A 14,285-nucleotide genomic window follows, 5' to 3' on the forward strand; every position below is an offset into this window, starting at 1 on the left:
GTTGGCAAAGCGGCGTGGGTACCCTTTTTTTTCCGCTCCATGCATTGTGGGTTGGCGCAGTGAACGCGTGGATGGAGCAAGAGCCATCTCAACGTCGGGCATGTTGGACTGCGTCCGGTTACGTTGACTGTGCCTGTGCTTCGAACTAAAGACGTTCTCACCAACATGACTTAGCGGGTGCGCTCGCTCGCTCACGCTACGTCGGACTACAGTCGAACCCGGCTATATCGAACTCGCAAAAAAACGCCTATCAGTTCGATATAGAGCATAATTCGATATAAGCCTGCTAAATAATTGGATGCCATAAAAGCACATACCATTTATGAAATCACTTTATTGATGAAACTAGCTTCGTTTCGCACGAAATAGACCTGCATTTTCTTCTGCTTGGGCAATTTCGCTGCGTGCGAGGCACGCACTTCCCCACGTTGTCTAAGGAGTCGGAGCAGCTGAGGCCGCAACATTCCGCCTTCGCGCAGAAGCACCGGACTAGTGCGAGCGCACCAATCGCTTCGGAGGATGTGGGCCAAAGACGGTCGTTGCTTTCCTCGTTGTGCCCATTTTCACTTGTGCTCGGCACGATGCCGGCAATGTAGTCTTTGTTTCCGGGCTCTCCTGTGGTCGCAACACCATCATTTGCGCTCACAAACTCGTCCACCGTTGATTTGTCAACAGCTTCCGGAAATTCTGACACCTCGCTCCAAACTTCGGCAACGACAACGGCTTCATCGCATTAATCAGAATTTACAGTCATCACCGAGCACGCGGAAGTCGGTACGGCTTAAGCAATTTCGGATGAACCACTCGTACACGGCCGCGCGTACGCGTTGGGCGCCACAGGCACCGGGTCGTGAGTTCAGCCGCTTTAGCCCTAATCTCCCCCTTATTCTTCAAGATCGTGCTGAGAGTGCTCCTCGAAATCTTGCACGCTGCGGGGACATCCGACTTGTCACCGCGTTCGACCCGGTTTATTATTTCGAGCTTCACGATGAAAGGCGAATTCTGCCGCCTCATCACGCCAACACTGCGGGAGAACGCGCACACAATGAATCAGATAAGCAGCGAGACAACTAGCACTTTCGCCACCTTGCACGACGAGGGCACAAGAGCCTCTGATTGGCTGTCGGAGCAAGCGCTGCGGGCGGACGGGCCAGGATCATTTTTTTGTAGGGTGGTGTCGGCGGCTCCGAGGTAGCGCAGTCACGTAGGGAGAGCGGTTGGATGGAGCCGCGCCGCCGGGTTTTCCCTTCACCGCGAGGGAAAGCCAACTTCCGGGGGCACTTTTCGCCGTTTGACGTTCGATATATAGGGAGTCGCTACTAGTTTTGTTCGATGTATGCGTAATTTTTGCTATATATACTCATTGTAACTATACCGTGTCCAGAAATTGTTCGATATATGGAATAATTCGATGTAAACGGGTTCGATATAGTCGGGTTCGACTGTATATACGTGTCTTAAACGAGCAATTCTTTTCTTTCATTAGTTTTAATTTTGTATAACTTGAATTTTCATAGCATCCCCACGGTATTCAAGTTAACGAGCTCTTACTGTATTCGGTATTCACACCCCATAGTACTGCAACGCTTACCCACTTGGATGTAATTTGCAGCAAGGCATACACAGACATGTGGCCATTTCACATATGTATAGTCTGTGCTGCCAGTGCCTCAAGTCTGAACCGACTGTTCCTATGCTTTCTAGAGGCAGACTCTACCATGGCCAGCTGAAAGAGTCCCACACTGAGGGGTGACTGCCATGAGCTCCGACGAGGAGGAGATTGTTCCGCAGCGCAAGCGCAACGCAAGGGTGATTGTTGATGAAGAGGAGGAGCAGTCGTCATCTGACAGTGGCTCAGAGGAAGGCAGCGGCGACGAGGATGAGGATGATGAAGAGAGCAGTGGGGAGCCCGGATCGTCCTCGGAAGAGGATGAGTCTGCAGCAGAACATGAAGGTGGTGATGGCGAGTCGGAGTGGGAGGAGATTCCTCAAGGTAGGTTCTGGTTTGTTCTGATTGTGTGGCTTAATTATGGGGAGGTTGTTGATATTTTATAGAGAAATTATTGCTGATGCCTTTGGATCAAAACTTAACCGTAGTTGGTTCCACATCTGTAATTTAGTCTTTCCATTAACACTGGACCATAATGTACACATGAATTGTGTGAATAGCCATGTAAAACACCTAAATTGATATCATAGTGGCCTAGTACAGTCACCTGCAAAGCACAGCTGAAGACATAAACATCTTCTGTTTCTCTGTACTGCAATCTCTTTTTTATGTCTCTTTCATGTAGAAGTGTGGCGTGGCTTCATTGCAGCGTAGGTTGTCAAATTTCTTGTGGAGGTAATGCCGTAAAGTAGGATACACTCAGATTGTCGGTAAATTAAAATTTTTATTCCTGATGTCGGCGTGTAACAAATACAGTCGCCGACCGTTTATTCGGACCTCACGGGGACTGCGGAAATGTCCGAATAAACAGGAGTCCGAAAAAGCAGATTAAGAAAAAAAAATGAATTCCTTTATTTCCACGCGCTTATTCGGGCTCGGCAGTAGGCTTGAAGAAATCGTGAATGCGGCGTTGCACGCTGTTTCGTTTATGCGCAATCAGATAAGCCTGAATCTCGGAGAGGGTCGTACGGTCACTATAGGCGGCTGAAAGCACAGTCACTACTGTTTGTGCACGCTCCGCATGCGACAGCAGCGTAGCACATGGTGCGTCATCTGACTCGGAGTCATCGTCAGGCGGTGCATTAGAAACCTGACGAATGATCTCGCCGTCGTCGAGTTCTGCGCATGTCAGTACAGCAGTGTCAGCACCTGTGAAACTGTCAAATGAGACGGTGTCCGGAATCGCAATGCAACCACTGCGCAGGTCTCGGCAGAACATTTTCCGCGTCAGTAGGGAGCACATCGGAAGGTGACACATCTTAGGCCTCCCGGCACCCGCTTGCCGGCATTCTCCAGCACAGTCTGCACGGGCACTGTCGGGGCCATCAGACACTTGACGCGATGTTTCCCTATGGCACATTGGATCACCGAAACCCCGACACAGCACACAAAGCAAACACCACCGTGCCGACACCAGTCGCACAAACGAAAAACGTTGCCTACTCGCAGCGTCGTGCGCGAAGAAACAAATCAGCTGCTGGATTGTCTTGACATGGCTTACTAAGCTGAAACCGGAACTGCTGTAGAGCCACTCTATCGAACCAGGCAGAAACGATGATGATGAGCGGGGATTTCCAGTAGCGCCACTTCGTGGGGCAGCAAGGAGGCTCTGTTCAAAACAAAAATGGCGTTCAGCAAGTCGAACTATGCGCCGGTCATAGTCGGTGCATGATGCTCTCGATCAATTTGGCTCAAGGAGTGTCCGAAAAATCAGACGAGAAGTTGCAACATGTCCGAACTTTCGGCAGTTGTTATACATTATGGTCTATGGGGAGAATGGCGGTGCCGCGAAGCTGACCGAATAATCGGGCATGTCGGAATTTTCGGAGTCCGGAAAATCGGTCGGCGACTGTATATGCTTATATTGACTATCGGATACAGCTAAGTACATTAGAACATGGTTCATATGTTTTGGACAAAACAGGCCTCAACAGACATGTACAATTCGAAGTCACTAAAAGTTTGGCGAACTAAACTAGTTGACGTCTACGTAATGCGAAGCGCTGTAGCACGAGACGCTGACACGTGCTGATCTGGTGGGGCCCGGCATTAGTAAGCTTATGTTCATGATCCTCGAATTTGGCCTAGGTCAGCAGCTTCTCCAGGCATAACATCCTGCCAGGAAGTTTTGCTGGGGGGCATTGTCTTTGCATCGCGAAAAATGGCCGAAAAGTTCTCTTGAAAATCACATTTTCTATGTCTATAACCATTTTTCTATCTGATTAGTGAATATCATCACTGAAAACCACGTAGAAGTGCTCTAAAAAATTGCGTTGTATTTTTATTTTTGTTCACGTTGGGTTCAGAGGCTGGAAATCATGTCATACTATTACAGTTGTGATCTACATTCGCTGACCGTTTATTCGGACCTCACAGGGACTGCGAAAATGTCCGAATAAACAGGTGTCCGAAAATGCAGATTAAGAAAAAAAAATGAAATCCTTTATTTTCACGTACTTATTCGGGCTTGGCAGTAGGCTTGAAGAAATCGTGAATGCGCCGTTGCACGCTGTTCCGTTTACGCGCAATCAGATAAGCCTGAATCTCGCAGAGGGTCGTACGGTCACTATAGGCGGCTGAAAGCACAGTCACTGCTTGTATACGCTCCGCATGCGATGGCAGCATAGCACATGGTGCGTCATCTTCCAACAGAGTCATTGTCCGGCAGTGCAGCAGAAACCTGACGAATGATCTCGCCGTCGTAGAGTTCTGCGCATGTCAGTACAGCAGTGTCAGCACCTTTGAAACTGTCAAATGAGACGGTATCCGGAATCGCAATGCAACCACTGCGCAGGTCTCGGCAGAACATTTTCTGGAGAACATTTTTGTTAGTAGGGAGCACATCAGAAGGTGACAAATCTTAGGCGTCCCGCCACCTGCTTGCCGGCATTCCCCAGTGCAGTGTGCGCGGACACTATTGGCGCCATTAAACACTTGATGCGATGTTTCCGTATGACGCGTTGGGATCACCGGCACCTCGACACAGCACACAAAGCAAACACCAACATGCCGACACCAGTCGGACAAACGAAAAATGTGCGTGGCCTACTCGCAGCGTCGTGCGCGAAGAAACAAATCGGCTGCTGGATTGTCTTGACATGGCTTACTAAGCTGTAACCGGAACTGCTGTAGAGCCACTCTATCGAACCAGGCAGAAACGATGATGATGAGCGGGGATTTGCAGTAGCGCCACTTGGTGGGGCAGCAAGGAGGCTCCGTTCAAAACAAAAATGGCGTTCAGCAAGTCGAACCATGCACCGGTCAGAGTCGGTGCATGGTACTCTCGATCGAGTTTGCTCAAGGAGTGTCTGAAAAATCAGACGAGAGGTTACAAAGTGTTCGAACTTTTGGCTGTTGTTATACATTGTGATCTATGGGGAGAATGGCTGTGCCGCGAAGCTGACCGAATAATCGGGCATGTCCGAATTTTTGGAGTCCGGAAAATCGGTCGGCGACTATAATCCAGCATGTCTGAATTTTCGGGGTCGGGAAAATCAGTCGGCGACTGTACTGTATTTACTCTATCCTAACATGCCCTGAGTTGTTGCTGCCCACCCGTTTTTCGGTATCAAGAAAAAAGAAAAGCGTCCTTTACAGTACCGTGCACTTCATGCTTTCATACAGAAATACAATGTTCTGTCAATGAAGAAAAAAAAAAAAAGATTTACTCCCAATGCACTGAATTTGCGAAGAATAAAAAAGTAGCAGTTTCACCCGAAAGGCGAAGCATCGGTTGCGATAACAAATTAGTGAACAGCTGTACAAAGTCAGCGGTATAAACTTGTAAACATTCGCTTATAACTAAATTAACAAGCATGGTGTCACGTGTGCACAAGCAAACATGAACACGTCTCTCTCGATGACCACCAAAACTCGCTATCAAAACACTGAAGTGAGGAAGTGTGGTAGCAGGAGCGAGCGAATTGACCTTCGTGCTGCCTCTCGCTTCAACATGAACAAAGTGATGAGATCACAACGCAGACAGAGCTATTGGCCCTTGGTGCACCTTGACGCCTAGACTCTCTTCCAATCGCTGATCACTTTCAAGATAGGGTACACGTGGCTACACAATATTCAGCAGTCGCCGGAGTATAATGCCTCTGATTCTCTTTGCGCTAGTCCCACACACAAGTTTCTGGAACTCGGAACACATGTGAATCTGTCCAATTTCAGTCTGTTTACACACATGATCACTTTCTTTTTAAATGCAGCATCATGATGAACTCGGTGTGTTTTCGTAGTCGACACTTCCTTGCTGATAGAGCAGACACAGAAAATGGGAAGACAGACTGTAGACTAACCTAAGCACACATACTACAGCGCATGGAGGAAGCTTTAGCCGCTTGCCTCAAAGCGCATACAGGGCAGCCATTTTGAATAGCTGATGTCAATATGGTAACACAGTTTTATGGTCGTACTCAATTCTAACGTGCATGTAATTTTGGGACCTGCGTTGTCGGAAAAAATGTGCTCATTAGATTCAAGTGAATACGGTAGTGAACATTGGTGCCAAAATACTGTGTTTTTCGGGAATGTTTTAGCTGGAAAAAGGAAGCGTAACTGTATTGGCAAATTTTTGCGTTCTCAGTGTCAGAATTGGTGCCGAGAAATCGTATTAAATGGTAATGTATGAACAAGGTTCTGCTGTATTTTCGTGTAAGAAGCAACTTCACCATGAGTTTTGACTGTATAGACTGTGTAATGATGTCGACATGCCATCTCTTTAGCAGGTGGAACTTTTGCATCGCTTGAGGGTGCAGCTGCTCATTCGTGTGGGCTGTCTTTCAGAGCTGCTCTTGGAAGGTTGCCAGCAGCAGGTTGTCACCAGAGCAGTGGAAGCAGTATCGGCCAAGAAGACTGTCCATGCTGCTCTGCGCAAGGCAGCCGAAGCTGCAGGCGAGGCTAGCGACAGCGACCTGAGCGACGCACAGGCAGAGCGATGCGCTGTTTGCCTCAACCGTTTCTTGGGACAGGAGGTGGGCACGCCCGAGAGCTGTGACCACACCTTCTGCCTCGACTGCATACAGGAATGGGCCAAGGTGGGCATGGATGACTGCATTCACATTTTTTCTTCCATTTGCTTGTTTCACATTAGTTTTGGTGACAAGGCATCATAGAGAGCTGATGATACACAGTAAATCCTTATTCTGGCTTGTCGGTTTGGAAAATTAAATAACTGCAACTCACCATTCACCGTATTGTCCTTCCAAATGTGTGTGGCTCTGTAGCATACTGATGGTCAATACAGTCGCCGACCGTTTATTCGGACCTCACGGGGACTGCGGAAATGTCCGAATAAACAGGTGTCTAAAAAAGCAGATTAAGAAAAAAAAAGAAATGAAATCCTTTATTTCCACGCACTTATTTGGGCTCGGCAGTAGGCTTGAAGAAATCGTGAAAGCGCCGTTGCACGCTGTTCCGTTTACGCGCATCAGATAAGCCTGAATTTCGGAGAGGGTCGTATGGTCACAATAGGCGGCTGAAAGCACAGTCGCTGCTTGTGCATGCTCCGCATGCGACGGCAGCGTAGCACATGGTGCGTCATCTGACTCGGAGTCATCGTCAGGCGGTGCATTAGAAACCTGACGAATGATCTCGCCGTCGTCGAGTTCTGCGCATGTCAGTACAGCAGTGTCAGCACCTGTGAAACTGTCAAATGAGACGGTGTCCGGAATCGCAATGCAACCACTGCGCAGGTCTCGGCAGAACATTTTCCGCGTCGGTAGGGAGCACATCGGAAGGTGACACATCTTAGGCCTCCCGGCACCCGCTTGCCGGCATTCCCCAGCACAGTCTGCACGGGCACTGTCGGGGCCATCAGACACTTGACGCGATGTTTCCCTATGGCACATTGGATCACCGAAACCCCGACACAGCACACAAAGCAAACACCACCGTGCCGACACCAGTCGCACAAACGAAAAACGTTGCCTACTCGCAGCGTCGTGCGCGAAGAAACAAATCAGCTGCTGGATTGTCTTGACATGGCTTACTAAGCTGAAACCGGAACTGCTGTATAGCCACTCTATGGAACCAGGCAGAAACGATGATGATGAGCGTGGATTTCCAGTTTCTGGGCTCAGAGTCGTTGCATGGTGCTCTCGATCGAGTTGGCTCAAGGAGTGTCCGAAAAATCAGACGAAAGGTTGCAAGGTGTCCGAACTTTCGGCAGTTGTTATACATTAGGGTCTATGGGGAGTATGGCGGTGCGGCGAAGCTGACCGAATAATCGGGCATGTCCGAATTTTCGGAGTCCGGAAAATCATTCGACGACTGTAATTTAGAAGTGTTTCAGTTCTTCATCATGTAATTCAAACAAGCCTCTGATCTTGGCAGCTGTGGAGCACTAGTTACGGGCATTGAAAAAGTTATGCTGGAGTCCAATTTAAATGAAGCAATGATGTACCCGTTGCTATGTTCAATGATTAGATGAACCATGGAAGCGCGATGTATCCTTTCTGTGGTTTGTACCATGTGTGTGTAGGTCTTGCTTGTAGCCCTTTGAGGGTTTTTGCCATACGTGTATGGCACTGCTGATCTGTCCCACACGGTTTTCGACGTACATGTACGGTGTGAATGTTATACCGTATTTACTCACATAAAGATGGCACTTTTCTTTAAAAAAGATTAACGAAAATTTAGGGGTGCGATCATTACGCGGATTAAATTTCCCGTGAAAAGATTTTTGTTTTCATCCCGCATTTGTTGCGGGATGAAAACCTACAGCTCCGGAAAGCGTCCAGACTTCGGCACGTGGGAAATTTGTCACTTGCCGTCACAGGGTGAAAATTTCGCTTCGCTGCAGTCGCCACTCTCGCACCACCCATTTAGAAACATAGAAATTGCGGCCCGCTGCGCAGTGATTTGTTTCTTTGGCGTAAAGGATGGCAGCCCCCTTGAATGCTGCTGGGAATGAGTGCCGAACAATTAGTGGGCCTGCAGCACTCATGACGACTGGGGCAGCATAGAAGTAGCACGCAGCCGGCAGTCAAGTGGAACGCGTCAAAAAGTTGGTCAAACCAATAGCAATGCCTTTAAACAGAGAAAGAGAAACCCGCGAGCGGCGCCTGCTCTTCCATGAACTACTGATACCCCCTGCAAGCGCCGCCGTTCTGAGGGTGCCGCTGCAAATGGGAACAGCGGCGCTTCCATCAACTATCGACCCCCCCCCCCCCCCCCCCATGAGTGTTGCATGCATTGTAAGACTCTCAAAAATGCTGAAAAACCCTTCCGAGAGCAAACAAACATGCGGGATAGCAAAAACATACGGGTAGGGCCATAGAGCAAACATAACATTGTAACTACGTTGTAGCTCTCGTTGGTATCGCTTTTTTTGGCAGGGCCATGTTTTGGTTTCGATTGTAAGTCGACCCCCCAACTTCAGGCTTTCAAATTTTAAAAAAGGGGTCGACTTACAATCGTGTAAATACGGTAGTTTGCGTAGCATTTGACAGCATTCGACAAATGGTAAGCGCGATCTTCATTAGCTAGACTTGACACACGACATATCACTGCGACAAGTTCAGGGTGCGATCGTTACACGGGAAAGAAAAAAAAAAATCGAATTTTGCCAAAAATTTCAGGGGTGCGATCATTATGCGAGTAGATATGTTATTTCGTACTTTGCACGATTTCGACATTACTGGTTGTTGAGAGGTGCTGCCATCTCTATGAAGTCACTCAATGTAATTTGAAGCTGTGTTCCCGCTTACCAGTGCGCTCCACTAGTTTACCTCCGAGCGCTCGGTCAAGTGGTCATGCGCGTGTTATCTGCTACCTCCAAAGCTTGGGTGTAGGAGATGCTATCATTTTTTTTACACATGCTGCCATTGCCTTTCCAACAGTGGGCTGCGACCAGAGTTCAGAGATACTAATCAGTTTTCTTTTTTTTTTGCCTTCAGTTGTGGTTCTTTCGGTTGTGATTCGTATATTCCTATACAGTGAAACCTCGTTACCACTAACACCACATTAACATACTTTTCAGAATAACAATCATTCAATTTCCCTGTGTTAACAACGCCTCAGTTTTACGAACTAATATTCCGAAATCTGGGGATTCTTGATTTCCGTGTATCCTTCACGGTACAGTCGAACCCAACTATATCGAACCCGTTTACATCGAACTATTCTATATATCGAACTATTTCTGGACAAGGTATAGTTACAATGAGTATATGTTGCAAAGATTCCGCTTACATCGAATAAAAATAGCAGTGACTCCTGATATATCGAACGTCAAGCTGCGGAAAAATGCCCCCAGAAGTTGGCTTTCCCTCGTGGTGGCGGGGAAACCCGGCGGCGCGGCTCCATCCAACCGCTCTCCCTACCGTGACTGCGCTGCGTTGAGCGAGCCATCAACACGCCCCTGCAAAATATGATCCTGGCCCACCCGCAGCGCTTGCTCAAACAGCCAATCGGAGCTCTCTTGTGCCCTCGTCGTGCAAGATGGTGAAAGTGCGAATTGTCTCGCTACTTTTCTGGTTCATTGTGTATGCGTCTTGTGGGCCTTCTCCCGTACTGTTGCCGTGATGAAGCGGCAGGATTTGCCTTTCGTAGTAAAGCTCGAAATCATAAATCTGGTCAAACGCGGTGACAGGTCGGATGTCCCTGCAGCATTCAAGATTCCGAGGAGCACTCTCAGCACAGGTGGTGGTGGTGGTGGTGGTGATGTTGAAGCAGGCGGGGTTAGCCTGGCATACATAGCCGGCATTTGTTCCGCCTCAGCGCGATATTGAAGAATAAGCGGAGATTAGGGCTATGGCGGCCAAACTTGCGACTCGGTGCCCGTGGTGCCCGACCACGGGCACCGTGATTGCTTCAGCCTTGCCGGCTTCCACGTGCTCGGTGATGACTGTAAATTCTGATGAATGCAACGAAGCCGTTGCCGATGTTGCCGAAGTTTGGAGCGAGCTGTCAGAATTTCCGGTCCGGAAGCTGTTGACGAATCAACGGTGGATCAGTTCGTGAGTGCAAATGATGGTGTCGCGACCACAGGAGAGCCTGAAAATGAAGACTACATTGTCGACATCGTACCAAGTACAAGTAAAATTGGGCACCATGAGGAAAGCAACGATGGTCTTTTACCCACATCCTCCGAAGTGATTGGTGCGCTTGCATTAGTCCGGTGCTTCTGCGCAAATTTGGAAAGTTGCGACCTCAGCTTCTCCGACTCCTTAGACAATGTGGAGAAGTGCATGCGTCTCAGGCAGCGAAATCGCACAAGCAGAAGAAAATGCAGGACTATTTCATGCGAAACTAAGCTAATTCCATCAATAAAGTGATTTTATAAATGGTATTTGCTTTTATGACATCCAGTTATTTAGCAGGCTTATATTGGATTATGCTCTATATCGAACTGACAGGCGTTTTTTTTGCGAGTTCGATATAGCCGGGTTCGACTGTAGCTGAAACAGTAGGCTAGCAGACTACAAGGCGCAGAGAGCGGAGGACGTTAGAGTGCATGGGTTCGGAAAACCTGAGATGGCGTCTGAGAAAAAAAGAACGTGGGCGAGTGGAGATGACGGCGCATCAGGTTTGGCGAGCGCGTCTCTTCCTTCTTTCACCCTTCTTCCTGCTCATGCCTCTTTCTTTCGTGCTTCTTTCTTCGCGTGTGATGAAATGTAACCTCCACACTCGTGGAGATGCCACACGGTCGCACTTTGCACTTTACAGATGCTGTCGTTTACGCCCACTTGCACTTTGGCATAGTTCATGTGTCCGCCTTGAGCAAGACAGTTGTGTCCACGCTAAGAAATGTGAAAAACAAACAAAAAACAAGAAACATTGTGCTTTGGAAGCGACATGGAGCTACCTTTTTGTCTATAGCTTTTTCAGCGTCAGCATCTGCTTTGCGCGAGTCACTCATAATTTATACGGTGCTTTGGGGGTGCGTGGCAGTGGAATCTATGACAAATAGCAACAGCACATGCCAAGAGCCAACAGCGACGTTATCGTGGATAGCCCATATGGTGACAACTTACGAACTGATGGGTTGATGGGCAGAAGGGTTAATTCTGGGGCTTTCACTATAGCGATCTTTCAGAATAACAAACAATTTACCGCAGCCCCTGAAGTTCAATATATTGAGATTTCACTGTACACAGGGGTGTGTGCAGTTGTGATTTTGGTATGGCTGCACACAATGCCTCTTCTCCTGGCGACTGCTCAAATGTTTCGTCTTGCGACTTATTTCTGGTGCATTTCTTCTTGGAATCAAATGTGTTTTTGGAACAACAAATTGATAGCCGTAAATTTTGCTAAACCCTTTTCTCGATCTCTTGCAAGTCAAAGAAGTCTGGTCAATTGATAAAATTTATTTATCTCTTTCTCTCTCTTACTGTATAGCATATTTGTGTGTATACTGCTGTGCGAGTAAATCGTTTGCTTGGTAGAAATTTGTGCTGTATTCATGAATTTTATATCATTTTCTATACAGGAATTTGCCATTAAAAAAATTGACCACAAGCACAGTTTGCATGAAAAAATTCGACCATTGAAGGAATATATTAAGGCAAAATGCTAAACAGAGGCACAATACAGACAAGTCATTGTCTCGTTGTGTCAGTCTGGTATTCTGCTGTCTGACTTGCCTTTATGAGAATGCAAGATCAGCCCGCCCAAGGGTTGGTCTTTCAGAGTTTGTTTTGGCTACAAGGCATGCTGTGTGGCTGATGCTGGAAACACCACTACTGCTCAAAATAGAGGCCCTTGAGTGTGATATGTAGGCAAGCGATAAATTTGCTACAGTCGAACCCGGCTATATCGAACTCGCAAAAAAACGCCTATCAGTTCGATATAGAGCATAATTCGATATAAGCCTGCTAAATAATTGGATGCCATAAAAGCACATACCATTTATGAAATCACTTTATTGATGAAACTAGCTTCGTTTCGCACGAAATAGACCTGCATTTTCTTCTGCTTGGGCAATTTCGCTGCGTGCGAGGCACGCACTTCCCCACGTTGTCTAAGGAGTCGGAGCAGCTGAGGTCGCAACATTCCGCCTTCGCGCAGAAGCACCGGACTAGTGCGAGCGCACCAATCGCTTCGGAGGATGTGGGCCAAAGACGGTCGTTGCTTTCCTCGTTGTGCCCATTTTCACTTGTGCTCGGCACGATGCCGGCAATGTAGTCTTTGTTTCCGGGCTCTCCTGTGGTCGCAACACCATCATTTGCGCTCACAAACTCGTCCACCGTTGATTTGTCAACAGCTTCCGGAAATTCTGACACCTCGCTCCAAACTTCGGCAACGACAACGGCTTCATCGCATTAATCAGAATTTACAGTCATCACCGAGCACGCGGAAGTCGGTACGGCTTAAGCAATTTCGGATGAACCACTCGTACACGGCCGCGCGTACGCGTTGGGCGCCACAGGCACCGGGTCGTGAGTTCAGCCGCTTTAGCCCTAATCTCCCCCTTATTCTTCAAGATCGTGCTGAGAGTGCTCCTCGAAATCTTGCACGCTGCGGGGACATCCGACTTGTCACCGCGTTCGACCCGGTTTATTATTTCGAGCTTCACGATGAAAGGCGAATTCTGCCGCCTCATCACGCCAACACTGCGGGAGAACGCGCACACAATGAATCAGATAAGCAGCGAGACAACTAGCACTTTCGCCACCTTGCACGACGAGGGCACAAGAGCCTCTGATTGGCTGTCGGAGCAAGCGCTGCGGGCGGACGGGCCAGGATCATTTTTTTGTAGGGTGGTGTCGGCGGCTCCGAGGTAGCGCAGTCACGTAGGGAGAGCGGTTGGATGGAGCCGCGCCGCCGGGTTTTCCCTTCACCGCGAGGGAAAGCCAACTTCCGGGGGCACTTTTCGCCGTTTGACGTTCGATATATAGGGGGTCGCTACTAGTTTTGTTCGATGTATGCGTAATTTTTGCTATATATACTCATTGTAACTATACCGTGTCCAGAAATTGTTCGATATATGGAATAATTCGATGTAAACGGGTTCGATATAGTCGGGTTCGACTGTATCTGCATTACGATGGACGATTTCGTTGTGGTTCGTTGCAGCCTAAAGTACCATTTGTCTATGGCCTGTCTTTGCTATGAACAGTGTCAGTGGTAATGCAACTTGCTCACCGAAACTGAAACTCCCACTTGTACATGTTTTGAAATTTATGTTCATTTGTTCCAAGTACTTAAAATTTGTGAGTACTGTAATTTCAACTAAAACGAACACCAAATAGCATAATATTTGATCAAATGATGGAAAATATAAAATATTTGCACAAGCGTATCCTTAATATCTTTCTCTGTGCACAGAACATGAACACATGCCCTGTGGACCGGTCTGTGTTTCGGCTCATCTTGGTGCGCAAGGGAGACCGAGTGGTCCACCAAATCTCAGTACCAGTCCCCGGTGAGGGGGAGGGACAGGAGCAGCAGGAAGAAGAGGACTTGACTTACTGTGAAGTGTGCGGTCGATGTGATCGCGAGGATCGGCTGCTTCTGTGTGATGCCTGTGACTTGGGGTACCACTGCGAGTGCCTGAGCCCGCCGCTTGACTCTGTGCCCATAGAGGAGTGGTACTGCCCCGACTGTGCCCCTGACCATGCCCCACCAGAAGGTATGTTTTCCACAAGTGTTGCACATGCCAACACTTTCA

At 48.2% G+C, this 14,285-nt stretch overlaps 1 protein-coding gene across 4 annotated transcripts in view; it reads left to right on the forward strand.

Annotated features, from left to right (window-relative positions):
• LOC135905518 (PHD and RING finger domain-containing protein 1) overlaps positions 1-14,285 on the forward strand; it is a 107,375-nt gene that overhangs the window by 38,463 nt on the left and 54,627 nt on the right. For all 4 annotated transcript variants that reach the window (XM_065436457.2, XM_070535532.1, XM_065436455.2 and 1 more), the window contains 3 exons: positions 1,705-1,993; positions 6,458-6,708; positions 13,943-14,246. In XM_065436457.2, coding sequence (XP_065292529.2) covers positions 1,759-1,993; positions 6,458-6,708; positions 13,943-14,246 — 790 coding nt within the window. In that variant the 5' untranslated portion in view covers positions 1,705-1,758. The remainder of the gene's footprint in view (positions 1-1,704; positions 1,994-6,457; positions 6,709-13,942; positions 14,247-14,285) is intronic.

The sequence above is a fragment of the Dermacentor albipictus genome, chromosome 3 (genome assembly GCF_038994185.2).
Source record: "Dermacentor albipictus isolate Rhodes 1998 colony chromosome 3, USDA_Dalb.pri_finalv2, whole genome shotgun sequence".
NCBI lineage: Eukaryota > Metazoa > Arthropoda > Arachnida > Ixodida > Ixodidae > Dermacentor > Dermacentor albipictus.